Source organism: Gambusia affinis, linkage group LG20 (genome assembly GCF_019740435.1).
Source record: "Gambusia affinis linkage group LG20, SWU_Gaff_1.0, whole genome shotgun sequence".
Classification (NCBI taxonomy): Eukaryota; Metazoa; Chordata; class Actinopteri; order Cyprinodontiformes; family Poeciliidae; genus Gambusia; species Gambusia affinis.
Window position 1 is genome coordinate 13,473,746 of NC_057887.1, and position 27,782 is coordinate 13,501,527.

At 38.6% G+C, this 27,782-nt stretch overlaps 3 protein-coding genes across 5 annotated transcripts; all 3 read left to right on the forward strand.

The window, feature by feature from the left end:
- The first annotated feature begins 325 nt into the window (after positions 1-325).
- LOC122823754 (Usher syndrome type-1G protein homolog) lies at positions 326-8,650 on the forward strand. 3 transcript variants are annotated; one of them, XM_044103707.1, is made up of 4 exons: positions 326-396; positions 1,114-1,422; positions 4,851-5,298; positions 6,459-8,650. In XM_044103707.1, exons 2-4 carry the CDS (start codon positions 1,259-1,261, stop codon positions 7,278-7,280), a joined length of 1,434 nt encoding a protein of 477 aa, XP_043959642.1. In that variant the 5' UTR covers positions 326-396; positions 1,114-1,258; the 3' UTR covers positions 7,281-8,650. The 3 variants fall into 3 exon arrangements, with proteins under 3 accessions (XP_043959642.1, XP_043959643.1, XP_043959641.1); XM_044103708.1 differs by having other exon boundaries at positions 328-396; positions 1,147-1,422; XM_044103706.1 differs by having other exon boundaries at positions 336-396; positions 520-1,422.
- Positions 8,651-9,146: 496 nt separating this feature from the next.
- On the forward strand, positions 9,147-20,280 carry fads6 (fatty acid desaturase 6). Its single transcript, XM_044103709.1, has 6 exons — positions 9,147-9,439; positions 12,486-12,652; positions 14,047-14,227; positions 14,386-14,573; positions 18,150-18,329; positions 18,536-20,280. Exons 1-6 carry the CDS (start codon positions 9,184-9,186, stop codon positions 18,683-18,685), a joined length of 1,122 nt encoding a protein of 373 aa, XP_043959644.1. The 5' UTR covers positions 9,147-9,183; the 3' UTR covers positions 18,686-20,280.
- Positions 20,281-21,765: 1,485 nt separating this feature from the next.
- Positions 21,766-27,780, forward strand: trim16 (tripartite motif containing 16). Its single transcript, XM_044103710.1, has 6 exons — positions 21,766-22,613; positions 24,249-24,344; positions 24,617-24,850; positions 25,789-25,960; positions 26,205-26,300; positions 26,982-27,780. The coding sequence occupies exons 1-6, from the start codon at positions 21,930-21,932 to the stop codon at positions 27,590-27,592; spliced, it is 1,893 nt and encodes a 630-aa protein (XP_043959645.1). The 5' UTR covers positions 21,766-21,929; the 3' UTR covers positions 27,593-27,780.
- The last annotated feature ends 2 nt before the right edge of the window (positions 27,781-27,782 follow it).

The window sequence follows — 27,782 nt, forward strand, 5'->3', positions numbered from 1 at the left end:
GTATGAAGAATGGATAAAATGCATAAGTTTGTCAACTTTCTGAATCAATTTGTGACAGTCAAACTAAAATGGAAAAAATAATTTCTGTACCTACTGGATGTGTAACTGTGAGGGCATTTGGTCAAATATACTATAAATTAGTTTATAGTGAAAATAAGTTCGTAATTGTGTGACTATTCAGAATATTTTTTTAAAATTTGGGGTTTGGAATTTGATCCGAGTAGGACATCTGTGCTACAATCTTCATATCTTTGTAGAAACATGACCGAGTGAGCACTCTTAGGAGCAAACAATATCTAACGTATTTTTCTTCAGTAACCTTGGCAACAAGAATTTAGACAGGAGAGCGGGAAACGTTTATACGCTTTGTACGTACCTTGGAAAACTTTCGTCTTTGTAAGTATTTATGTGTTTGTAAAGCGCCTGTTGTTTTATTTGGGTGATAAAATGTAGAGCAGTGAGCATCTTTGAGTGTGGATTTAAGAGGAGTGATGCATTTTTTCTTTGTTATATTTTCAGTTACAAAATAATTTTGAATGTAGTAAGATGAGTGCATTACCTAACAATGTATTCAGTGACCCCCTGGTGAACCCAACAAGGTGATCTCTGACAAGGAAGGGATATAAAGTAAAATGTTTGAGAACATACTGAATATGACTGCATGTGACTGAATCAGACTTTCAACCATTTTTTTAAGGAATCTCACTGGCCTAAAAGAAAATACATGGTCAGAACTGAAAAGTTGTGTGCAGCAGACGGCAACCTGTTTCACCCAAATTATATAATGTGAAAGGTAATTCTACCAAATAATACTAAGGACAAATACTGTTTGTCCTTGTTCCATTTCTTGTTAATTGAACAAGAAAAGATCATTCGAGCAGTCGGGCTGTTTTTGATTTTAATGTTTGATCATTGTACACCTCAACAACGCTTAAAAGTTGGGGGGGACTAAAAACATCTATGTCAAAACAATGACATTAAAGAGGATGCTTAAATTTAACTTGTCGGGATTCGAAATTATCTTCAAAACTGAAGGATGCTCCAGGTTTGACTTATACGTGAAGCGGGGCGCGTCTTTACTTGGCGAAAACTCCGCCCATTCCTGACTTATAGCAGGCCGACGTCTCTAAGCAACCAGCTGCCCAGCAATGGGCTCTGCAGGCCGCAGGACTAACAGCGTCCCGGACAGAACCAAGAAGTCAGCTCTTCAAAGGGACTAAAGGTTATGGACTGGAGCTGAAACTGATAAAAGGCCGCCATGAATGACCGGTACCACCGGGCGGCCCGGGACGGCTACCTGGACATCCTGAAGGAAGCCACTCGGAAGGAGCTGAACGCCCCGGACGAAGATGGGATGACGCCGACCTTATGGGCCGCTTACCACGGCAACCTGGAGGCTCTCCGGCTCATCGTTGGCAGAGGGTGAGTCCGTAAAAAAATGTTGTTGTTTTTTTAAAAATAAATAAATATGTTATAGAGTTTGAAACGTGAAATAGAAACTATATTTAACCAAATCAAAGTCTAGTTTAAGATCGAATTATTATTATTGAAAAAACCAAACTCATAATAAATAAAATATTTAGAATAAATGTTATTTCCTTCCTTAGCAGTTAATCAGTGTAGGGACACATAGAAGATTTTACAGCCCCACTACATAGAAAGGTCAGGTTAAACAAGTGAATGCACACTGTGACAGCTTCATGTTCAGTTGTGATCAATTTTAGAACATACCAGCCTGGTCTGCAGGCTAGCACTCTAAATCATATCCAGAAGCAATCAGTAATAATTTCACTCAACTACGGTAGATTAAAAATAATCGGAGGATGAAAATCCATTGTGTTTGGCTGAATGTTTATGTTGTGATGGTTTTAGGATCAACCTCTGCTAAGGTTTTCTAGCTACAATCAAAGCAGGATGCTGATCAAAGTGGCTCCTTGTTATTTGTTGAAGCAGAATGAAACAGTCTGGGTGCCCTTTATTGTGCAGCTGACTGCAGGTTTATAAGGCATGCAGTGATGCCACGGACAGCTGACTCCTGGAAAGGTCACAGAGATTGATTGATAGAAACAGACCAGAAGAAAGACATACACAAATTGTTGCAATGAATGTGTCAATAACACAGGAATTCCTGGAAAACTTGTATAGTTGCTTTTTTACGACAGTGGCCAACATTTCCGTATAGCAAAGAATCTTCTTTATTTTTATACTACAGTTAGAATGTATTAAGCCATGTCTCCAAATTTTCATTTATTTATTTTTGCCCATTAGAATCTACTTTAAGCCAAGAAACAACATATTAACAAAGAATGTAGATACATATGTATGAAAAGAGAAACAATTTGAATTTATTGATGAAAAACGTTAACACTGCTAAATGTGTAGGGCCCTGGAAAAATATTTATATGCCATTAACCTTTCCACCTTTTGTCACCTTGCAATTTAATCTCAGTGTTTACTTTATGTTATTGGGATTTTATTTTATAGACTGGAGTACCCGGAGAGAACCCGCGCATTCACATGGAGAACATTCAAACTCCATACAGATAGACCCCAGGCTGGGAAACCGTTTTTCTACAAGGCAACAGTGCTACCAACTGTTCCACTGTGCAGCCCTTCAGCTTAACCTCTTGTATTTTAATTTACATTTACATAGTAGCATTTGCACAGTGAAAGTCATAGAATTCAAAGGGGAAGCTCATGATGATTGTATACCTACATGTCTTAAGTCAAAATATTTATCGGTCACCGCAGTGATGGATAATTTCATCATTTGGAATACCAGAAAGGTGACTTAAATTAACATAAAGAATCTAATGTTTTGCTGTCTTAAACAATCTATTTTAAGTCCAAAGCACCATAATTAACAATATTATTTGTTAATGAGCCCCAGTGTTTTTTATGACTGACCACACCAGCAGGGAAAAGCTATGTGGACCCCTGAGCTACATTTAGCTTAGCTACCATTACCTTTAGGAAAGGGGACATTTCAGGATGCTTTTAGGGTAGTTTTATCTAGCTTAGTGTCTAGAAATAAAGGAAAAATACCTCTTAAATAAGCAGATGGTACTAAGGCCTGCTCCGTTTTAACAATTCTAAATAAATGAAGAAGAAGCACAATAATTCAGATTATTCAGATTATGTAATGTCCTCCCTGGTATTTCCCTCATTATTGATGCATGAAAGAAAGCATATTTATCCTGGTCATGGGCACATGATCTCTAATTGACATGCAGAATTTCCTTCCTGAAACAATTCCTCTTCCTGCTGCTCGAACCAAAGTGGGTTAATGTAGTGCATTGATGAATCAATAGTTATACCAGTTCCTTTAATTAGTCTATCATAGTTGAAGGTTCAAGACTGGTTTGTTTTTATAACGCAATCTGTGAATATCAAAATACATCTTGTATTGGTACATAAAAATAAAGAACAATGGTACAGCAACATATGTTCTTACTTGAGGAACTATTTGCCAACAAACAACACAGACTCCACCACAGTCATTGTCATGGCAAGATATTACCCAAATATATTTTTCTGCATTGGAGAATCTCTGAGGAAATATGAACCCAATTCTCTTGTGTTGTGAATAAAGAGCTACATATATTCCGGTTAGCAAAGTGTTTTTTGTCAAGAAAACAGTCATCCTCTGTTTACAATTATAGACGGTCACACTCCACTGTAACATACATTATATTCTCACTTTGTATATGGCAATGGTGTTTACGTTTTAGAGGTTAAATCATTTTAATTACATTTAATTACACTTAGAATAATAACGAGCAAACACCTAAACTATTCTGTTGCATTTCATATCCAATACTTTTCTTTAGATTAAAGGAAAAATGAGTGCCAAAAACAACTCAACTGATTTTAAATGACTTACAAATGAAGTCTCAGTCAGAGCTTCCTTAGAACAATTGCTCTTGACAGCAGCCACATTTTTTCATGTTTCAAGAAAACAGATTTGTTTTTTGTTTATCTCGGCTTTATCACCTCTAAACAGGAGCTACATGTGATCAGATTACTGTCTGAGCTACGTAGGTGTGATTCCTGGTGCATGTTACTACAGTGATACATTTCCCACCTCTGCAACTGGATCTGCATTACAACTTTTAAACCAACAGCAGAATGAAGAACTGTAAAAAGGTCCATCAGGGTCACAGGCTGTAAATAAAGTCAGAGGTGATGCTGATGAGGCCGGTGGCCCTGTTGTGGTGACTGCATGTTCGTGTGTGAAAAAAAGACATTGGGTGTGTGGGATGAATAATGCAACATCACCTCTGTCATGTTTAACCTGCAGAGCTTCAATTATTGATTATGGACTTAATGTGTAAGAGGAGGGAAAAAAAGAAAGAAAGTTTGTTGCTGCTGCAGCTGAATGCTCCTGTTTATGTTCTTGATAATGATACATTAACACCTGGGGGAATAAACTGCATATTGGGGCTTCTACTTATAATTCATTAATATCAGGAGGAAGGAGAAAAAAACTGGATTTTTATGAAATTCAGCTTTCCGGACTGCCTGTAATTATTTTAAAATTAGAATTTACTCTTGTGAGAAGATAAAGGCTGTTTCTATTCTAACTTTAAAATTAAGTTAATCAAAGAACAAGTGTTAGTTTATATTAGCCAGTTCTGATCCTCCTAATGATCATTTGTAGATATCTAATTAATTTTGAAGAAAAAATCTTCCCCTAGCTGACTAAATTAATTCATACACACAGTTAAAGTTGATTCTTGCCTTTTCTACAAGAAATCTCCCAGTGTGTACAGCCGAAAAGAAAACCTTTAAGATTAGCAATAGAATCAGTTCAATAAATTTAATTAGACATCTCCTCTCCTGTTTCTTAGAGGTGATCCAGACAAATGTGATATCTGGGGGAACACGCCACTCCACCTGGCAGCTGCCAACGGCCACCTCAGTTCGCTCTCCTTCCTGGTAGCTTTCGGTGCCAACCTTTGGTGTCTGGACAATGACTATCACACACCTCTGGACATGGCAGCCACCAAGGGCCACATGGATTGTGTTCGATATCTGGACTCTACCGCCTCCAGGCAGATCACCCTCAACCCAAAACTGGTCAGTAAGCTGAAGGACCGAGCATTTCGGGCTGCAGAGCGTCGCATCAAAGACTGTGAGAAGCTCCAAATGAGGCACCGGGAGCGCATGGAGAGGAAGTTCATGAAGGAGTCAGTGGCTCTGGACAACCTGGATGCTATTAGCTTCTCCAGCTACACCAGCAGCAGCACGCTAAGCCGCAAGTTCAACACAGTCACCTCCAACATGCCATATTCACAGGTGGTTATGAGTCAGATATAAACAAGCATAATATTATACATCTTCTATATGCTAATAATGGTTTTTATGAGAAAAATTGAGATTACAATCAATTCCCTGCATTGTTACTACATAACACCAATGTTAAGAACTTGATGAAGACTTAGCCCACAAACCCAAGGTTTTGTTTAAGCATAGAAACTGGTTGTTTTTGACTGGTTAGTTTCACCTTTAACATTTCACTCTAAATCCTCCTAGTAAGGTTAGTTGTTGATTACATAGAAGTGCTAAGTTTTGAACCACAGGAGTAAGGAAAAGAGGCAGAAAGCTTACCCAAGGGTGTTGGAAAGGAGGCTCTGAATGATTGTCAAACATCGATCCTCGATCCAAAGCATCAGTGTAAGTTTTGCTCTGGTCATTGAACAGAGGAACAGAAACTTACCCTTGTAGAGTTTGTGAGAAAATTATTGTAGTATGGTTGTCCAGGCAGTGTTTTGTGGATTTAGGGAAGTACTTGGTGTGGTGTTCAACAGTAATATAGCAGGAGGATGGTAAATTGAAATGAGCCCTTATATGTAGTAATCTATGCCCTACTCTGCTCTGCTCTAGTGTGGACTCAGTCTTACAGACACAGTAAGGAGCTCCTACAATAGACGCAAACTGATAGTAGGATGGTTACTCCTCTGCATCAAAGGTGTTTAGATGTGTGGTCAGGTTGTCAACCGGATATCTCGTATCAGAGGTTTTCTGAGAACATCTCGGAGCAGGCTAAACACTCACTGGGGGGATTTTTTAGAAAGAATGTGAGGAATCTTGTTCTTGGATAAACAGAAGACATAAAATGGATAGATAATACCTCGTGATGGCAGAATGGATCAGAAGATAGATGGCTTGGGTACTCATCTGGTCTATTGTGGTAATAAATACCTGAGCATAAACAAAACCTTCTGCAATCTAATGGCCAGACATACTTTCTGTATTCTCACTGTCAGATTGAAGTATAAAAATAAACCTCAGAGGTTGTGAAGTGGAGTCTTTGAGGTCTTTGTCAACAGTGTTTTCTATTGGTAGAGTTTTTATTGATGTCTTTCAAAACAAAAGTTATTTTGAAAAATGTGCCCATGTTTGTTTTTGTTTTAAGACCTTAAATTTTGTTTCAAGCGAGCTGGTTTTATTTCCAGGCTACGCTGCATTCAACAGCCAAGGGGAAGGCCAAGATTCAGAAGAAACTGGAAAAGAAGAAGCAGGTTGATGGAACGTTCAAAATCTACGAAGATGGGAGAAAAAGTATCCGCTCGCTCACTGGCTTGCAGCTTGGTAGCGACGTCTTGTTCCTCAAACAAGGTACCTATGCCATCCCCAAAGAGCGGGCCCGTCTCAACATCCGGGACATGTTCCCCCGGGAAAATGATGATGATGTTGACACAGTTTCTCATGCCATGAGTGACCCAGGCCTCTATGAAGCTGCCTATTCAGAAATCAGTGCAGACTCTGGGCGGGACTCCCTTTTCACACGGCCTGGGCTTGGCACCATGGTGTTTAGAAGGAACTATATGACAGGTGGCATGTTTGGGAATGGAGGACGAGATGAAGGAAGTGTTGTAGGAAGTGAACCTGTTGGTCGAGCACCTAATGTCCGTCTGCGTGGACGCCTGCCTCAGCGCTCTCCTAGCTTTGATGAAGACAGTATCGGCAGCGCATTTAGCCTACAGGAGAGGAACCTGCAAGAATTACCTTGGGAAGAGGTTGACATCGGATTGGATGAGGATATGGAGCCAGAGAATAACCCTCTGGAAACTTTTCTTGCCTCTCAGGGCCTGAGTGAATTCTTGCCGATCCTCAGTCGGGAAAAGATTGACTTGGAAGCACTGTTACTATGTTCAGATCAGGACCTCAGTAGCATTCATATCCCATTAGGCCCTAGAAAAAAGATGCTAGATGCCTGCAAGAGGCGTCTTGATGTTCTTGAAGAACCAGAAGCTATTGAGGACTCTGCACTTTGAGACTTTATCTGTTTTATAGCAAGAGTATCACCTTACATCTTCATTCTCAACAGATAGATTCATGACATATTATGGCTCATATTGCATATTATATAATCATGGGGCAAAACAGAACATGTATTGTCTTTGATCATTTTAATTACTAATCAGCAGCAAATACTCTTTTTGGTTACAATTCAAAATCATCAAGGGTAAAGCATGTCAAGATACTCGATTATGGCCCTTTAATGGTTCAATCACTGGTGTGGATTTGTTTATCTCCAAAAGACCATTGCCACCATCTTGTGGCCACCATGTGTAACTGCACTCAATTTCATGTAGGTTCTCCTACCTAAGAATTGTCAAGAACATAGTTTATTTGTATTTTGTGACATGCTATTATATATATTTACATAAATCTAAATATGTCTCCATCTACACACATAAATATCAACAAACTAATTACAAACTTTACAATAAGATACAGGTTTTGGTTTTAATAATTTTCTACAAACAGGTAAGTTTCTATTGATTCACCTCCAATAAATTCTGCTTTATTGTTACTGTACTTTTCTATTGCTCCATTGAAGAAAAAAATCTAAATTCAAATATTGTACTTTAAAACAAAATATTTTTGTTTAGCTTATGTACATTATTGACCATACTGTATGTTTGTGATAGAAACTAACCTGAAACTGTTGCAGACATGGTGGTAACAGTTAGACGATGTGGTGTCAGGACTAAGTTACGTGAGTTTGCGTAAGATAAAGCTGCAGTTTCAGGTTGCTGCATGTCGCATCACCTTTCAGCTCTGGATGTATCTGCGCCAGAGGGCATGACCCTGCATGTATGATCATTTTTATTTTTTTGTAATAACTGCATGAAAATGTTCACACAAACATTATATCTTTTCTTAAAATAAAGTAAAGAAAGAATTCATTGTGAGCTTGTTGTACTTATACATTGGCATGAATGCATTAAGGTTGTTAAAATTCGATTTATCTTAAATTTTGTTACATTTATGTAATTCTGGTTACCTCCTCTTTTGGGGTAGAATTTTCTGTGTTTTTATCTTTTTTCTTAGAAGCCATTTTCCACTATTTTCTTTTTTTTATTTATCTGCATTAACATTAGCAAGCTGTTCTGATATTTTATGTTTTTTTTCTCCCTCTTCTTTGTTGCATTTAGATATTTCTTAGTTTTAGGTATTTATTTATTTATTTATTTATTTATTTATGGGCACATCATTCCCTGTACCTGGACCTCACTGTTTTGTAACACTTCTTCAACGTTTTTGTATGGTTATTGAACCCAGCCTGAAAAATACAATTCAGTTTAGAAAAATACAAGGACAATTCTAATTTCCACTTTTTCCCTTTCCGAGTCAGATCCTGTTTATCCAGTCATCCAGATTCCAGAGGGATGCAGATTAATGTGAATGAATTTCTAAAAGAAAAAGCTATCTTCCTACTTTGAAAAAACAGAAGTGGATGCTGTTGCTCAGCCTTCGTCTTTCCCAGGATGTTTGCCAAGGTTACAGCAGCAGAGGGGAGGGAGAAGAGGAGAGCACACAAAGGCAGAGGAACAACGAAGGGGAGAGCGTCATGCAGAATGCATGAGACACCAGAGAGGGGGAACTGAAGCAGATGCATTTTTTTTTCTGCAGGATTTCTGAATCCATCTTGTTAAATCTTCAGCCAGTGCCTCATTAGATTCAAAGTCAAGGCGAGGAGGAGGAATGACATAAAAAGGAGGTGGGACGGGAGGATACAGAACGGCTACAGGAAGTGGGTCGGGCTTCTCTGACAATGATCCTCACCAACAGGGAGTTTGTCAGTGTTGACTTTCCTCAGTGGACTTTGCAGTGTTTGGCGCCGGCTGCTCTCAAGGGGAGACTGTGACTCTGCCTGAGCCGGTCTTCAGCATGCAGAGCATACAGGATGAGTGCCGAGAAATTCCTGAAATCCAGAATGACCGAGGATGGGGTGGTGTGCTAAAACTGAGAACCGGAGTGCTTTCGGAGGTCACAAATGGAGGAGGAGAGGAGGATGTGGGGAAAGAGTCTCTGATGATGGAGCTGACCAGGCTGGTGCAGAAGGTGATGAAAGAGAGCAGCTGGTGGGAGAAGAGGGGAGTGGACTGCAGCATCCTGACTGCAGCATTCCTGTGCCTGGTACCTGGTAAGAAATAAGTTGACAGGATGATTGGTATCATAAGAAGATAGCAATCTGAGGTTCAGAAACATTTCAAACTGACTAAAATGACTCATAGTGTTCAAAATGTTGATAAATGACATAGAACTTTATAAGCTTTAATGTTTCATTACAATTGTGTTGTCACTTTACAACCCCTGAACACAGCATTTTCACATCATGCTGTGAGGAAGCTGGTAGGAGTTAAATGGATCATGGTCGGAGTTAAATGTAGGACAATTATGGGGGAACAGCTGTAGTAGCAAATGTTAAAATGGCTTAGTTAAAGTCCAGTCCTGCTTCCAAGCTGACTTACCTTGAACTATTTTTGCCATGAATGTGTAAGGCTGTTAGAGACCTGGCCTTTTTTTTGTAAATTGCCTTAAGATGACATGTTGCAATTTGACACAAATTAAATAAACTGAAATTAATACACCAAAAGATTTTCTCATTTGTAAAAGAATTTGTAAATTGTACATTCTACTTTTATCTGAATCAGTGGGGTCTGAAATCTGAAACCAAGCTGATTAGCACAGGTTTATAGATTTAGAAATTGCGGGGGCCGGAGACGTTAATGAAGTTTAACAATCCCATGTGACTGTGTGTATATATGACCAAGAGCACACACTGCAGTCTGGATTTTAGATCAAACAAAATAAAAAAAAAAAACATTAATATACTTTTTACTTCATGCACATAATGAGCTGCTGAATCTTCCTATATAATGGAGATGTGTAAATTTATATTTAGATCAAAGGATGACTTTTAATCTACATGTGAAGTGATGTAAGGAATGTTGTATGTGATGAAAAGGTGTCAGATACGAGCAGCCCTGCTGTCTCTGGTGACGAATAAGGTTTCATTTTACCAGATCTGCCTGCTAATTTACCTCAAGCTGGAGATGCTCCTAACTATCCACTACTTCTTCTTCTTTGTTACTAAGTAAGGAAAAAAATTATCTTTAAACCGAAACTTGATTATTTGTTCTCCAAGTTTTCTATAACTTATTTGAAGCTTTCCTTTAGACTTTAGCAGATTTTTTCCCCATTTTGTTTCTAGTTTCTGTAGTTCTTAGTCAACAAAATGAGGGTACAGGGCAAGAGGAGAACAAAAGGGGAAGATTGAGAACTTAAAAAAGCTAGCTGGAGCGAATTAACAGAATCTGACAGCAAAGACCCACTGGAGGACCTTTGTGATTTATCATCTTTCAGTTGATCTTCTACTTTGTGTTAAGTTCTTGTCTATTATTTAAGGATCATCTTGTAACTTTTTTTTGCCTATTGAACAATATTATCTCTGGACTGAATTATGTTATATCTGCAGCTATTTCAATAAAGCAATTGGAAATGATTGTGTCTTTTTGGCAGGCTGCTGTTAAGATTTATGATCACTGTCCTGCTTTGACACAGCAACACTAAAGTTTAGGAGTACTGCCATGGTTGAGGTTATCATATATCAGAGTTGGCTTAATTAAAGCATATGTAAAAAAAAACTACCAAGTATTAGACTGAAAAAGTGAATCAAATAACATCCAGATTGTACTTCTCTTACCATATATGCACACAGACCCATTTGATACATTTGATTAATTTATTGCTGATGCTATCTGCCAATCACTTAGGAACAATTCAGTTCATTTAGGGATCTAGATGTGGTGAAGGCGACTTGCCGTAGTTTAAACAAAGCTTCTAAGCTTTTCATCCAGACTCTCCATGGGCCTCTTGGCTCCATCTCTGATCAGTGTTCTCCTTGCTCGGCCTTTAAGTTTAGGTGGGCAGCCTTTTCTTGGTAGGTACCTGTACTCTTTCCATTTCTGGAAAGACTGGACTGAGCAGTGTTCAGTGAGAAATTTTCAAAGCTTGGTCAATCTTTTTATAACCTAAGGCTGCTTTAAACTTTTGCACAACTTTATTCCTGACCTGTCTGCTGCACTCCTTTTATGATGCTGTTTGCTCCCCAATATCCTCCTAACACACCTCTCAAGCTGTCACAGAGCAGCTGTATTTGTACAGAGATTAGATTACACACAGACTGACTCTATTTAGCAGTTATTATGCAACTTCTGAGGGCAATTTGTTGCACTGGGAGAAACTGAAAGGTACACACTGCACTTTTCAGTTTTTTATTTGTAAAAGAAAAAAGAACTGTTTTAAATCATGTATATCTTTTTTTCTAGTTCTCAATTGTATATCACTTTGTATGTTGGTCTTTCACATTACATCCAATAAAATATATAGTTATGTTTGTGATTGTAATATGAAAAATATGGAAAGGTTCAAAGGATATGAATACTTTTGGAAGCCACTATATGTTAATTTTTGAAGCTAAAGACAACATATTTTAATTTTAAAGTTTAATCAGTCAGGACCGATTTCTATATCCAACTTTAGTTAGTTAAGTTTGTTAGTTTTTCGACATTTGTTTCTTTACAGCACTCCCACATTGTTTGAGTCAGCACTGTACTTTGACTGGACTCTTGATGCACCTGGCTTCATTTCTTTTTCAGCCATTCTGTTGAGGATTTCCTGCAGTGTTTGGGATCATTGTCCTGTCGATGGCCCAGTTTGGGCCAGATCTCAGCTTGGTTCATTCAGATGCATATTTGCAAACCTAAACCATGCTGCCATGTTCTCTTAGGAGAGAAGAGGCTTTCTCCTTCAGCCCTTCTGAACAAGCCACACTTGTTCAAGCTTTTTCTAATCATCCTATCACAAACTTTAACATTTGACATTCTAACTGAGGCCTCTGGTGTCTGAGGTTGAGCTCTTAGACTTGCTAGAAAACTACCAGAACAAAGATTAAGACTGACCATCATTTTGTTTTCTTTCGTCCTTCTTCTTTAGGTATTTAGTCTATCAGAAGTTGTTTCAGCCTTTTAGTACAGAAACTGTTAAACTAATGTGGCACAGCATGGATAACATTTTTTCATTAAAATCTAGTTTAAAGCAATGTTAAGAAACAGAGAGTCGAGAGTTTTAAGTTAATGTAAAAAAAAATCTATAGCCAAATTTATCTCTTGTTATCTGTCTTCCAGCCTTCCTGCTGCTAGGCTCATCTCAGCTGCTATGGTTTTCCTTGGGGATGCTGTTGATGGGTTTGGGTCATGCTGTCATCACCGTCAAAGGGACACATCTGGCCAGTCACGGGGCGCTCTGTGAGTCGCACACCTGGGCAAAGTTCTGGGCCATCTTCTTCATCGAGGTATGCAGAAAATAAAACAATCTGCTGCCATATCAAAATTTAAAACAAAAATAACTTTTTGTGCTGGATATTCTTACTCACTTCTTTGGCAAAGCTAACGCTAAAGAAGTGAGAGTAAAAAACATCAACTTTGAAGGGCCTTATTGATTCATTTCTTTGTCTATGCTTTTCACACAATCATTTTCTTCCCGACAGAGACATGCTTCCACAGAACCCTCTCAAAGGCCCACCAGCTCCTGATTGCTCAATCTGAAAAGCCTTCCATCTGAAATTTAGCATTTAAAATTGCTTTAAAGTTGGCATAGAAATCAAGAGCTTCCTGATCATTTTCCATTAAACCACAAACTGGAATATTAGTAACTGTCTGCGATGATTCTTCTTTATTCAATTTGACTTTTAAGAAGCTCAAAAGACACACATATGATTGATTAAGTGTTCAGTTGAGCTCAGAATGCTAGCTCAATATCAATTTGTTTTTATAACTTTTTACTTTACTCAGTTGAATGAAAAACATTTTTCATACCAGTTTAAACGTTACAAAAGTTATAATTCAACTATTACCCAATGACATCAATATTTTTGGAGTGACCATCACAAAGCCCGAAAAAAAATGGTTAGATTTTCTAAGGTGTAAACAAGATGGCCTACAAGCCTGACCAATTTCACACCAGTTCCTTTAGGAGGAATGGACCAAAGTGCTGTCAAACTACTGGGAGCACCTCATAGAAAAATAGATAGGGCCTTTGACAAAAAAAGTCATACATTTTAAAAAGGTGATTGGTTAAACAGCATGGAAATTGGAAAACATCTGATTTTGAAGAAAATTAAAACAAACACTATATCTCTCATTATCCTGCCATTTAGCAACTATAATTAATTTTAGTTATTCTAACTGAACTTTTACCAATGCATGCAAATATTTAGTTTCAGAGGTTATTGGACTGAACGTGTATCACACTATTCTAGATGCACTCATTACTCCAGTGATCATAACAAAAACTTGGCAAAAACCCTCACAACCACAGAAAGAGCAAGATACGTTCCAAATTAGATTTAAACAGCTTATCTTTCTGTGCTGCAAACACAGAACATGTTTTTGCTTAAACCATTCAGTAACCTCAAACAACCCAAGCATCCAGAAACTCAGTACACTGACCTTGCCTAATTAAACATGGATATTTATTGAATGTGCTGGTATTTACATAAGCAAAACATTTGTATCATTGTTTTTACTCTCTATTAACCTTAAACCAGATACCTCAAAATGTAAACAAAAAATATAATAGATTCATAGCCTGCATCCAATTTCTTCCTTAACACATGTGCGTTGACTGAGAAATATGTGTAGTTTTAACGTCTGTTTTTTATTTTATAAATTTTTTTGGTCTGCTCAGATCTGTGGCTCATTCTCAGCTCAAGCAGGCATACATGGTCACATTAAGATGCATCACGCCCACACCAACGTCATTGGACTCGGCGATTCCAGCGTCTGGAAGATTCCCTTTCTGCCTCGCATTATCTACTTGTTTATGGCCCCCCTATCTGTGCCGGTCATCACTCCACTCGTTGCTCTAGGTTAGAAAGTTTTTTTGGGTTTTTTTCACTGTAGGTTAATTTGTAGAGTTTCTGAAATGACTACCAGCATAAAGTTGAGATAGTTTTCTAACTCTTTGGTGTCCTACATGTGTCTCTCATCAGTGTTGATTTAATGTGAGTGATATATTTGTTTTCAGCTCATCTTAAAGGAAATTCTTTAGGCATGGTGGTCCGGACGGTCCTGATGATTGCACTGGGCCTGTATTCACAGTATTGGCTCCTCATAAACGTGTCCGGGTTCAGGTCGATGCCCGGGGCCTTGTTATGCATGCTGGTGTGCAGAGCCATGTTCTCCATTCCGTACATCCATGTCAACATTTTCCAGGTGACAACACAGTGCCTGCATTTGCATACATGCAAATCTTGTGGAGATAAATTGTCTTCTTTTAAGAAGGACTGGTTTCAAAACTAACATATGAAAAAACATTTTTAAAACAGATAAAAATCCATACAATGCATAAAACAAATTGATTGAAACGACCAAATAAGAAAAGGTGTCAAATGTGAGTAATTAATAAAATCGGAAACAACATACACATTTTAAGTGTCATTTTGCTGAATTGAGTTGTAAAACTTCAAATCCAGCTTTAGTTTGTATTAAGTGAAATAGTTATTAAAAAGATGCATTTTTTCTTAAGTTGTGTACATATTAGAGGAACAGTTAAAAAAAATGGTCCAATTGAAGAGTGCAGGTGCTTTGTTAAATTAACTTTTAGGGATTTGCTACAGAGATAGCAACTAAGTTATTGCTCAGGACAACTGCTAAGTTGTCCTTTTACTGTTGAACAAAAAAATGACAAATTTCTAGATCCATAGCTCTTATGCTGCCTTTTTAAAATATATTTCCTAAAGAGGGACTTAAGAGAAGGTTTGTATGAAAATATTGCACCAATAGTAAAAAATTTTCAGGATTTAGCAGTTTGAGAAGGAACAAATTTTACTGAATAACATCAAATGCAAACAACTGAAAAACAACTGGGCAACAATTTTTGCATGACATTAAATGTGTGCCATTAATATCAAAATAGAGACAGACACCTTTCAAATTCTGACCTATATTACATGTATAAATTGGACCAAAAAATCGGATCCTAATTCAGAACCTTGAGGAATAACAAGAAGAAAGACCACAGATTTTACCACTGACCAGTAAGTTAACCATTTACATTTTTCTTTAAAGTAATAAAGGATAACACAAAAATGAATTAAAATGAACAGTTACATTGGAAATACTTCAAAACTACACAAGAGTAATGATATTTTAGGGTAAAATCATATTTGAATAAACTACATTATAATACAACAGAGTTAATCGTTTTGTGTTTATACGTGTTTTGTCTACATGTTTATGGACATTTTTGTTTCAAACTTGTCAACTTGTTCATTTTTTTTTTGTTTGTTTGTTTGTTTAGTTTTTGACGTAAGTGGGCCATTTGGAAAAAATACTCCACTCACAAACCAGCTTCTTTTCATTTCATGCTAAACATTCACCAGGGAGCTTTTTATTACAGGCTCTGTGGGAAACTAACAGACACCTGTATGGACCTTACCAGAGGGGCCGCTTTTCATTGGCTGATGCTCATTCTACGTGGTCACGTGGGTGGCAGTCTCACAAACACGAGCTTTTCGTTAGCTAAGTACAGCATAATAGCAGTTCTGATACAACTTCTACACCTTGAAGCCTGTCTGCTACACAGTCTAACGTTAGCTAAACAGATCAATATGCAACGTGTACTGTATCTGACACACACTAAAGATTTTATTTTAGCAGAAAAGGCTTTGGACTAAATTGTTACTCGTGTTAGCCACTCTAGCACGAAGTACAGCTGGTCAATCAACCATCGCTGTGTTCAGGGAAGCGCTGATTAATAATCCAGAAATAAATATCAAGCCTGGAAACTTGATATCGTAACGGACTGGATGTTATGTTTTTAACGTAATCTTTGCTCGTCTTGCGGGGCGCAGGCGGTTGATACGGTAACAAGTGTGCTTAAACTACAAAGAGAGACAGACTAAAAAGGTACGAATGGTTTTGAGTTGATCACCTGTTCGGGTTATTTTACCTTTGTTTACATTTGCTGTGGCTCATTACAGCCGCTGTAGTTTCTAAACGTTGGACCAATTACCCTGTTTGTGATTATACGTCATTCATAACAAACATCAAAAAGAACAAATAGATTTCATAAAATTTTAACAAACAAATGGCTTCTTTACCGTAACAGAGCTCTTTGGTTCCTCTTATCAGTCTGTAGCTTCTCATATTGAGGTCATCAAACCAAATTTCAGATCTACCATAACTGACCGACTGACACCTGCTGGCCTCAGGTTTGCAACCAGCTTGTGACTGAGAAACCAGTAACCTCCTCCCAGATGATGACATGAACTTGTTATTTCCTCTGTCCATTGTAGTAGCTGATATATTGTGAAAATCAGGTAGAAATGATGCACTAATGGAGTCATGTTTACATAGAAACAATGCGCTACGAGGCTTTGCTTGTGAGACTTGCGGTCACGTGGGTCGGTTGTGGGCGGAGCTTGGTAAGGTCCATTGTGTTGCAGTCAGAGAACTACAGGGATAACAAGAACAATGCAGGCAGGATTTCCCAAGAAAAGACAATGTTCTGTACATTGTTCAGAACAAAGGGTGTGAAGGTGGATTAGAGAATGCAGGTTTCAGATGTTTGTTCTAACTCAGAGCTCAGACTGGAGACCTTCTCTCCAGCATCTCCTGGGTCTGTGGATGCTGTTGTTGGCTGGTTTCGCCTCACCTCCCACCTCCCTGGGTTCAAAGCTGTTCAGCTAAGGTTGACCTCTGATTTTAGTGGGTTCGTCATACTGAGATTGTACTGAAGGTATTCTGTAAATTTTATATTTTTCGGTCAATAAGTAAAATCTTAAAACCAGCAACAAAAATATGTTGGAATTTACGGAATTTATTTGCACGATCTCCACAGCTCCAGGATCAATTCACTCGACCCTCTTTTGAGTAAATTTAAACAGTGACACACCTGTAAGGATAAACCACAGTTTCTGATGCAAGTTAAATAACTACAGGAATTTTCTGTCCCTTCTGTGGACCCTGTGGGTTAGAGAAATTACACAAAAAATTCAAACTTGTGCACCCAGTTGTTCGTTTTATAAACCACAGAAGATGTTTGTAAAATTGTTCCACTCTTTAAAAGTGAAATTCTAAAATTAACATAAAATTATAGAGATTGTGACTGTGTGTAATTTTTGAACTGGGTCTTTACATAATTAATTTTTCCTGTAAGCAGAAGATTGTGTAGTTCTGCACAATCAAAAAAATGTCTTGCTTAATTGGGGTTCATATCCTTAAGTCTGGCACTATTTGTAGGTAATTCCAATTTGTTTCAACACTTAACCTAATTTTTTACCTTCTATTTTTAATGGAGTGAAACAGCCAAACATTCCATGCATAGTAAAGTTTAACCCTTTCACAGACTTGAGAGATGAAATCACAAGCTTTTTACCCAGTGCACAGTCCTGTGCGCTTTTACAAGGGTTTTTTTCCTGTGGTTTTAGGAACTCACTGATGGAACACCCGCCCTTCCAATCCCTCCATGCTCCTACTTCCACACTTTCTGACCATGACATCTGCAAGGCACATCTTGAGCATTGTGCTAAGACTGAGGGAGGTTAAAGGCTAAAAATACAAAACCATCTCAAATTGTTCAAAGTTAGGAATTTTGTAATCATTTAAAAAATTTTCCTGGCAACATTTAGTGATTAAGGGGTAAAGATAAGTATATAATTTTAAGCAAGCACCTAACTAGAGAGTCATCAGGTCAAAACACCTGTTCCATTGATCAACTGCATCTCAAAATACAAAGTGGTTGAATCATATTGACCTGAAATGTAATTAAAAAATGTCTTGTTGCAGCACATTGGTCTACCAATGTTCTCTCCAACAAAACGGCCGAAGAGGATTTACCAGATGACCCATGGAGTTCTGAACCTGCCCCGCAACCCTATGCTTGACTGGACGTTTGGACACTCTCTGATCAGCTGCCATGTGGAACATCACCTCTTCCCCTTTCTGTCAGACAACATGTGCTTAAAGGTGGAGTTACCATTACTGCCTCATGCCATTTTTTTTCTCACCATTTCTACTGTTTGGAAACATTGCCCTGTTAGAGATCTAATTTGGGGCAAGCTTCAGCTGTCTCACAGATGGCCTCACATATGACTGTAGAAACGTTTGGCATACTGAGGAGTTTTATGGTCCTGTGATCATGCATAACCCCTGTCTTGCTTCATTCTGTTCAGGTGAAGCCTGTTGTGTCCAAGTACCTGACTGAAAAGAAGCTTCCTTACCAGGAGGACACCTACCTGTCCCGTCTTCACCTGTTCTTTACCAAATACCAGGAGTTGATGGTGTTCGCTCCACCCATCACAGAGCTGGTGGGAGTGCAATGACTAAGGAAGGATGATGTCATCTTTACTTAGGACTTATGACATGCTTCAACTTATATTGTGCTGATTAAAACAGCCTTTAAAACACAAGAAAGGTATTAAAAAATATGTACTGTAGATAGCTTAAATTATGAGAATTTTTTAAACACTAACAGACTTGAAGCGTTACAGTTTAGCTGTTGATTTAATCAAAGACACCTAGATTTAACCCCAAACATTTTCTCTAATCTGCAGCATTGCTCTAAGACTTATGTTCCAACTTGGTGTCTGTCTTATACAGATTCTGTCCATCATCATCCTGATTTACCTCGAACATGTACCATCTACTACCTCAGCTAAAGTTAGGAAATAACATTTCCACTTTGACAAAGCTGCTAAAGGTGGTGAATCTTTAGTTACTTGGCAATGATGGAAGATTGCTGCATAAAGAGTTGGCATGGTGTAAACGGGATAGGTTTCTGTGTCCAAAAGCACAAATCTTTTCACAATGCAGGTATCAAATTGTGAAATTGTGGTACATGCCTTATTTAAAGGCATGTACCATATGGCCTATATGGATTTGTGCCTCTGTGTGAGGTCCTTATTTAAAGGCATGTACCAGTGCTCCAATGGTCAAAAACATAATAGAATATTCAATTAGCTAATTTTAAGTAGAATATAACGAGTTTGGCAAAAAGTGACCAATGATGTAATATTATTTTGGAGCCAATAATGTAACATTCTGGCCATAGTATAATAAGTTGCTATGGTATGGCGGTGAACCATAAGAAAAAATGCAATAACTGCGTTGGGTCATCCTGAAACAAACTAACAAATATACTCTTTTGCAAATAATTTAACATTCTTTCATAGATGAAAGTATTTGCAAATAATATTCTAGTTAAACATGTTGTACTAAAGGTAATCATCAGGTTGTGCCTTACAGTAATATTTTAGGTTAGGATCACTGCAAAATGTGTATCTTCGATGATGGCTAACTGTGGCTCAGTAGATTGAATAGTTAGTTGTCTTGCAACCTGAAAGTTATGGTTTACATTCTGGCTTCCTCCTGCTACATGTCAAAGATTCTTTTATTGCCATGTCATTAATATTTTTCTTACAATATTGGACAAATGTTATGTTATATAATCCAAAAGTTTATTACATTATTGGCAAGTCATTTGATTTATTTGATTCAAAATTCTTTTGTTATCAGATAATAGACTCCACCTCCAGAAATAGTGGCTACATCTATTCTTTAGCCACCACACTTTCTGTTGAAACCAATTAATCCCATCTCTCTTTATCCTTTAAATCTTTAAAGCACAAACCTTCTGTAAAAATCCCTGGAATGTGAGATCATGGAACCTTATTTCAGAGGATTAAGCCTTATACTCAGGCTTTTAACCAGTCATATGCTAAAACTTAAAAGTTTTAATCCAATTCTGCAGATGTCTGACATGGTGCATAGTACTGCCGTGATTTAGTTTCTTTATGTCTGTTATGCTGTGTGGTGTTTGTTTGCACTATTTCCATGACTTTCATAAGCTTTTGCTTTGTTCGATCATCTGTAATTAGGTCTTTTATCTTTGGATTAAAATGTAATAAACTAAAAGCTTCATTTCTGTCTGTATCTTTGTTCACGTCTTTTCACTTCTCACTGAGTAAAACTTAGTTGAACATAAAAATCAAACATTTATTGTTCTTACTGTTACATGATAACAACAAAAAGCCATGTTATCATGTAACTGCGGCTTCTTGCTGGGACTGTGCCACAGTGCCAAGCTGTTGTATTCCTTTACTCTTATCCAACACTGAAAGCCTATATGGATTTGTGCCTCTGTGTGAGGTCCTACATGCATACTGCAGGAGCACCCAACAATGGACTGAGTCCAGATCTCAACTTTTAGACAGCAGACAAGAAAAGAGACAAGAGCACAACTTTGGGACATTTTGTTACCTACAGCTTAATCTTCTCTTGCTTATCAAATTAAAAGCTGAAATTGTCAGAAGTTGTCAGAGTTTTAGTGTATCCATATGGTCTGAACTATATATATAAACTTTCAGAAATAGAATAAAGACATAGCATAACATGACAATCAGATTATTAAAGTCACACCTTATAGCAACATTTTCCACCATACTGTTTCAGATCATTTTTGAAAATAGGACGGCGTACAAGAGCACTTCAAAAGGGAATCAGTTCGGTTTAATTCACAGTAAAAGTCAAAGGTTTCTTTCAGGAGCTGATTCAGTGATTTAGTCAGCTGTGTTGGAGCAGGAACACATTTCACACCCCCCGGACACCGACCCTTGGAGACTGGAGTTGATCAACAATTACATAAGTGAACACAAAGTAGTTCACAAACACAATTATGTCATCTATCAATTACATTTATTTCCTCTGGATAAAAAAATTACAAATTAACATGATCTTGTTCATTATGAGACTATGGTTTTAGATCAGTAATTGACTTGGGAAAAATCCTGGCTACACCACTGCTGGACACTTGGTGGCAGCACAGATCAACTCAAATTCCTGAGAGACTCAGTATTTGCGTCTGCTCTTGATCTTTAAGCAACAGATATTTGCTCCGGTAAATTCCTCAGCAGGCCCAGTAAAACATTGCACATCAGTCACATTTTTTAGTTGAGTAATTTCATAAGTCCCTAGTCAATTTGACCATACTCTTTGATAAAAGTCCAAGGTTTTTATTTTATGTATCACAACAATAATCTGCCCTGAGACAGACTGGCGACCTGTCCAGGGTGTACCCCGCCTCTCGCCCGGAACGCAGCTGGAGTAGGCACCAACAACCCTCCCGACCCTATTAGGGACAAGGGTGTAAGAAAATGGATGGATGGATGGAATTGTTTGGTCACAATAGGGTGACCAAACGTCCGTATTTCCCGGGACATGTCCCTATTTCACGTCCTGTCCCGGGCGTCCCGGGATATTTTTAGAAAGTGAGGAAATGTCCCCCCCTAGACAACAATAATCTTTTTCTTCAAAGCTAAAAGATGCTCTCAGATGTTTTGGAGCTTCTGTTGCTAGTTTGTGAGCTCCACCCACTGAAAAAGGGGAGGGCTGCGGGTTTAAGTTTGCATGAGAGTGTTGCATATGAGGTTTTTTTTAGACTGAAACTATGAGCCCTGAATGAAGGTGTGGTTTTCACGTTCTTTAGTTTGAACCGGGGACTGAGAGCTGATAAAAGCGGCTCAGCCTGTTATTTGCAGAGGGTTGGGAGAGAAGCAGGCAGGGAGAGACATGGCAGAACCAGCAGCGGTGGAAGCAGCTCCCAAACAGCAGAACCTGTGCGGGGTCTGCTCAGGTGAAGTGAGCGAATGTAAGCCCACAGCTTGTGGTCACTCCGTCTGCGTTTCCTGTCAAGGAGACAAAACTAAAGGATGTCCAAAGTGCCTTCAGAGTCCTGCTGTCAAACCAGCTCCTGACAATGGGCCTCAGCAAAATGGAACAGCTGCTGCTTCTCTTGAGAAAACCAAAGAAGAACAAAGTCAAGACCCAAAGCCTGTGGTGGAAGTTAAAGTACAAGGAGAGCTGAAAGCCCCAGTAGAGAGTGAGACAAAGCCAGAGCCACAGACAGACCAGGGCCCAGAACCAGAGGAAGCAAAGGAGGAGCCATTGGGTCCCGATGATGTGGTGTGTGACTCCTGCATCGAAACCCCCTGCAGGGCCTTGAAGTCCTGTCTCACCTGTATGGTGTCTTACTGTGAGACCCACCTCCGGCCTCACCTGGAGAACCCAAAGTTTCAGAACCACAGGTTGGTGGAGCCGCTCAGGGACATTGAGAGGCGTACCTGTGAGGGTCACAAGTGGCCCTTGGAGCTTTTCTGCTTTGCTGATTCCTGCTGCATCTGTCAAGACTGTTTAAAAGAGGAGCACCGAGGTCACAAGACAGCCCCTGTGGAGGAGGCTCGGAGACAGATAGAGGCAAGTAACTATTTTTAAATCTCCAGGATTTGTTACTAAATTAAGATGAAATTCTACATAACTTTACAAATCAATTCTCAATAAACCATGGCCGTTTAAATGGACTCATTCCAATTGTTAAAAAACAAACAAACAAAAAAACAAACAAGCTTTGTTGTATCTTAGTGTGTTAGATTTTTCATTGTAATTTGGGAAATTAAAATGAAAACTTTAAATACAGGAACTGAAAAATTCTTTGAAGAGGAAGTAGGATTTAACTTCACAACTGTTTCTAACCTTCCCCATTCATCATGGAACACTTGTTCTAATCACAACAGTAATTCTATCTCACTGTCCACTATTAAGGCCATAAAATATCTATGTCCGACCCTCAGCTTAAGTCATATTCCTAGAGGGACACCTGTTATTCTCACATGTCGGTGCTGCAAAACCTCAAGCTGTTTATTAGCTGTAAAGGAAGAAAGAACAATCACATTTCCCGTTTGAGAAACGGGGAAAAAAACTGATGATACAGTTATCAGTAGATACGAAAAAAGATACTTTTTATTCTCAATGTTCTGCATGGATTTTTACCAGAATAAGGTGTCTGAAATCTGCGCAGCCTCACCTCCCACACCATACCTTAAAATCTCTCTGAGTAGGGGGTAGAGTCACACAAAAGAGACTCCTTGTTGTTTTCTTGTGCACAGCCAGAAGAAATCCAAGGACTTGAACTCCTTTATCCAGATCAGGCTCCAGGAGAGGCCCTTGGTTTCATTTTTCTAGGCACAGTGTGAAGTTTTCTCTGGTCCTCTGACTTTAAAGTCTATGATTGCTTCCCAGAGTCAAGTTGGTCCGTCTCTGCATTAGCGAACTTATCTCAACTGACCTCTGGTGTACCTATGTTACTGAATAGGTCAGAGGTCCCAGTACAACCATTGGCCTCTTCAGTGAGCTCAATTGTGGTTAGACATTTCCTGTTGCCGCAGCCTCAGCAGGCAACCAGCTCGTCACACAAAAACTGCAGTTAGTATCACAGCAAACTGTGACCTCTACTGCATTGGATATATATAATATACATGAGTAAATTAATAAAAGTATTCAAACCCTTTATGAAATAATAGTCATTAATAATCCATTTCGACAGTTGGAACTTCTGTGTTCCTCAAATCAGGACTAAAACCGAATTTAATAAACGCATCAGAACCCTTTCAGACTTCTGCCTGCAGTGTCACTGCCATGTCATCCTGTGTTGGACCCCTTTTTACGAACAAATTCCACAGGCAATGAATTTCTGCACTCATTTAATAAGTTTTTGACCTATAAAGGCATGCCTACTCAAGAAAAGAAAACTGAGCCATGTTTCCCTCGGGGTCTGAATCTGATTGGAGATGAATCTTTGAGTAACATTATCTCTTCCGAGTTGTCTGGACCTGCCTGAGGAATTTCGACCTGTCTTGCTAGATTGGCAGTGAATGAAAGTTTTGATAGAAATGTGTATTAAAGAAATGTTATCTGAAGTTACACCGCAACTAAATGGAGGAAACCAGAATGAAATGTCTACATGTTTACTTCTGCATATTTTCAGTATAATTGCTTGTGACATGATTTCAATGAGACTTGTTCAGATCTCTGTTTTCCTTCTTATGATCACAGAAAGAGCTGAGAGAGAAACAGACACAAATGGTGAAGATGGTTACGGCAGGAGACAACTCCATCAACAAACTCCAAGACAACAGAGTTTCTATCGAGGTAAACATAAGAGGTGACTAATCTGTAAAATGATTCACAGGGTGTATGACGAAAACATGTCACAATAGTTTGTTAAATATATGGGGGAAGCAGCTATTTTTGGTGTAAATGTTTCGAAGCCACCCTGGAAAAACAGGTTTCTCTGTGAGGTCAGAGTAATACTGTAGTAGCCATACAGCAGTGAGGTAACAAATACTTGTCTTCTGAGGTTGGGTCGGTATGTCACATCACCGTGTTGCTTTACTGCACTCTCGGCATGTTATATTTCACAGCAATCAGTGACAAAGGTACGGTCTGTGATCGAGAGCCAGTTCCAGGAGCTTCAAGTGATGGTGGAGAAGGCCAAGAAGGAGGTGACGGAGATCCTGGAGGCTGAGGAGAGCCAGGCGCTGAAGCAAGCTGATGGCATCCAGGTTCACCTGGAGCAGAGGTGCACAGAGCTGAAAAAAGCTCAAGCCCAAACGGAGAAGCTGTCCAAAAATAAAAATGATGTAGATTTCCTGCAGGTAAGGTCAAGCACCTTTTTACAAAAATAAAAAAAATAAAAAATCCGATTCATGTAGGCCTACAGAAAAACTTTGTAATTCCAGTCATATAGAAAGATTCAAAATCAATTACTTTTGTTCCAATTTGACTTATACTTATAAAACGGTGCCACAGACTGTTTTAATTTCAGACTTCATCAATTACTGTCCCTGAATTAACGCGTAGCCACAGTGGATAATTGACTGAATTGTGTACAGTTACCCAAATAACAATTATTCATTAGCAATATCAATTCAAATGAACTGAGAAGTAATTTCTTCATGAAGCATGACACACTCTAAACAAAGTACCAGAAGGACATTTATTTTAACCTAGAAAACATTTTGCATAAACGGCAGCGAATAAAATCACACTGTAGAACACAGATGCTAATAAAAATGTTGTCACTATTGTAGATGTCAATTATGGAAAAAAATACAGCTGTTGCTGAATCCCTGGATATAGTTTCTCTAAACAAACAAGATAGAGTTGGCACTGTAGCACAGCTAGTTGCAACAGGGAGTTAGATGGCAGCATTTTAAATGACAAAAAAGGATGGCAAGGTGGAATAAGCAAATTGAATTGAATTTCAGTGACATATATTTATACATACAGCACACCACCAAGACAGACAAGTTTTCCTGTATGTTTGGGCAATAAACAAAAGTAAATCTTAAACCTTACAAAACTTTGACCATGTACCTTGAAAGATTTTGAGGATTGCTTTAAATGTCAGAGTGAATTGGCCTTTAAAGTCAACAGAAATCATTTAAAATTTTAGGTGATATTTACACAAAATTTGTTGTTATAGTCTTTGAATTCCTGCTTTGTCACTAATCTTCATGGTTGAAACCTTGAAGACAGATGTCCTCAACATCTAAAGACCTTTTTCATTTCTGAAATGTTCTTTGTTTTTCAGGAATATGCTGAGTGGAAGAAAGAAGCCACTGATAATTCTCTATCTGGTATCTATATTGGCCTGGAGGATCGTTTGGACTCCTTCAGTCAGGTGATCCAGGAGTCCACAAGCAATCTTTGTGACATGCTGGTCTCTACATACATTCAGAAGATCAAGGACAAGTGCAACAATGGTGGGTAAACCTAAAGTTAACACCAAAGACATCACAGTCCTATCAGATGCTTATTTGGTTGCTTGAGCATGTTCACACATGCAAAGAATTTCTAGCTAAGGAATGCCTTGGTGCATGCTTGAGTGCAAGATGCATGACAACTCAGTCACTGGCTTTTGCATGCCATTTAAATAAGATCATCTTCAGAAGCATCGAAGTTTTGAATACTTCCTTAAATTGAATGTTTTTGGTTGTTCTGTTTCAGATGAAATAGGAATAAAGATAGCAGTTCAAACGAATACTGCAGCCAAGCATGATGTATCCAAACCCGATCCACAGACACATGCTGACTTTCTCCAGTGTAAGTGACATTTAGTCAGAGTACATAGGTATGATTACATACACCACATTAGCATTAAGAAATTCACTTTCTCCAAAATCCAACTCTCTACCCACTGTCCAGTAACATTCAATTTAGAACTGACTACTCCAAATTGTCCTTCAGTGTAAGTGTGTACATCTTCTGTGGTCTTTCCTGTGTGTCCCTGGGATGATCTGGCAATCTTTCCAGAATGTACTGTACATAATGTCTTGCACTTTAGGGGACCAGCCCCCACTGACCATGCAAGTATAATAAAAAATGAATGGACAAATATGTAAGAACCTTATACCGTTTTAAAGCACAAAATATCCTGTGCTTGATCTCTCAAAATAGTATTCCTGCTTACATTTATATGCAGCATGAATGAGATTATAAATTCTAACTTTAGAACAGACTGTGGTTAGCTAGTTGTACCTTTTAAACTGTCATTCAAACTTTTATAACTGTTCATGGTGGTGTAGTTTGGTTGAATATTTTGGGAGGGCAGATCTCCATTTGTGAACACTTTGAGAACTGGTAGGACTTGTAAACTCTGGCTTGCACATATTTTGTACATGCAAATAATCCATGAATTTACCCATGAGTGTAAGCTCTGTTCTGTCAGCACCTTTTTCTCAATTATTTTGCAACACAGCTAACTTGTTAAATGCTTCTTTCTAGATGCCGCTCAAGTAAGTTTTGATGCTAACACAGCTCACAAGTTCCTCCGCCTGACTGAGGAGAACAAGAAGGTGACCAACACCACGCCCTGGCAGCATCCTTATCCCGATGTTCCTGAACGCTTTGAGAACCATCGGCAGGTCCTGGCTGCTGAAAGCTTCTATGTAGGTCGCCACTACTTTGAGGCCGATCTTAGTGGTGAAGGCACTCATGTCGGGGTCACATACAAGAGCATTGACCGGAAGGGGGAGGAGAGCAGCAGCTGCATTACAGGAAACAAATTCTCTTGGTGTCTCCAGTGGAATGGGCGAACTTACTCAGCGTGGCACAACGATGAGGAGACACCACTGAACGTGGAGAAGTTCACTCGAATTGGTGTTTATGTTGACTATTCCCATGGCCTTCTTTCTTTCTATGGGGTGGCCGATACCATGACACTCCTTCACCAGTATCAGGCCCAGTTTCTAGAGCCACTTTATCCAGCTTTCTTCCTGCCCAAGAAAGAGAATATTGTAGTTCTGGTGGCTCCTGGGGAACCATTACTGCTGAAAAGCCCCTCTCCCCCTACTTCACCAGAAGAGGACCCTTTGTTTCACAATCCTAATCAATGAGAGCTTAAAAAACTGAACTGCTACATGATTACATATGAAAGAGGGAAATGTGGAAACTTTTGACATGTTCAACTTGTTTGCTTAGTTGGAAGCAATGTGCTTATGAATTATATTTATGGCTTTGGGACTACCGTTACTGGAAAATTTTCTGTTACTGTTCTGCATGGAAATAAAAATGTGTATCAGTTTG

What these genes read in the sequence shown, in the direction of transcription:
- fads6 (XM_044103709.1), top strand. Translation starts at nt 9,184, where the DNA reads ATGCAGAGCATACAGGATGAGTGCCGAGAAATTCCTGAAATCCAGAAT. An exon ending in ATTCCTGTGCCTGGTACCTG is followed by an intron (nt 9,440 to 12,485) that starts GTAAGAAATAAG and finishes TCTGTCTTCCAG; the next exon opens with CCTTCCTGCTGCTAGGCTCA. An exon ending in GGGCCATCTTCTTCATCGAG is followed by an intron (nt 12,653 to 14,046) that starts GTATGCAGAAAA and finishes TGGTCTGCTCAG; the next exon opens with ATCTGTGGCTCATTCTCAGC.
- LOC122823754 (XM_044103707.1), top strand. Translation starts at nt 1,259, where the DNA reads ATGAATGACCGGTACCACCGGGCGGCCCGGGACGGCTACCTGGACATC. An exon ending in CGGCTCATCGTTGGCAGAGG is followed by an intron (nt 1,423 to 4,850) that starts GTGAGTCCGTAA and finishes CCTGTTTCTTAG; the next exon opens with AGGTGATCCAGACAAATGTG. An exon ending in CCAACATGCCATATTCACAG is followed by an intron (nt 5,299 to 6,458) that starts GTGGTTATGAGT and finishes TTTTATTTCCAG; the next exon opens with GCTACGCTGCATTCAACAGC.
- trim16 (XM_044103710.1), top strand. Translation starts at nt 21,930, where the DNA reads ATGGCAGAACCAGCAGCGGTGGAAGCAGCTCCCAAACAGCAGAACCTG. An exon ending in AGGCTCGGAGACAGATAGAG is followed by an intron (nt 22,614 to 24,248) that starts GCAAGTAACTAT and finishes TTATGATCACAG; the next exon opens with AAAGAGCTGAGAGAGAAACA. An exon ending in ACATGCTGACTTTCTCCAGT is followed by an intron (nt 26,301 to 26,981) that starts GTAAGTGACATT and finishes GCTTCTTTCTAG; the next exon opens with ATGCCGCTCAAGTAAGTTTT.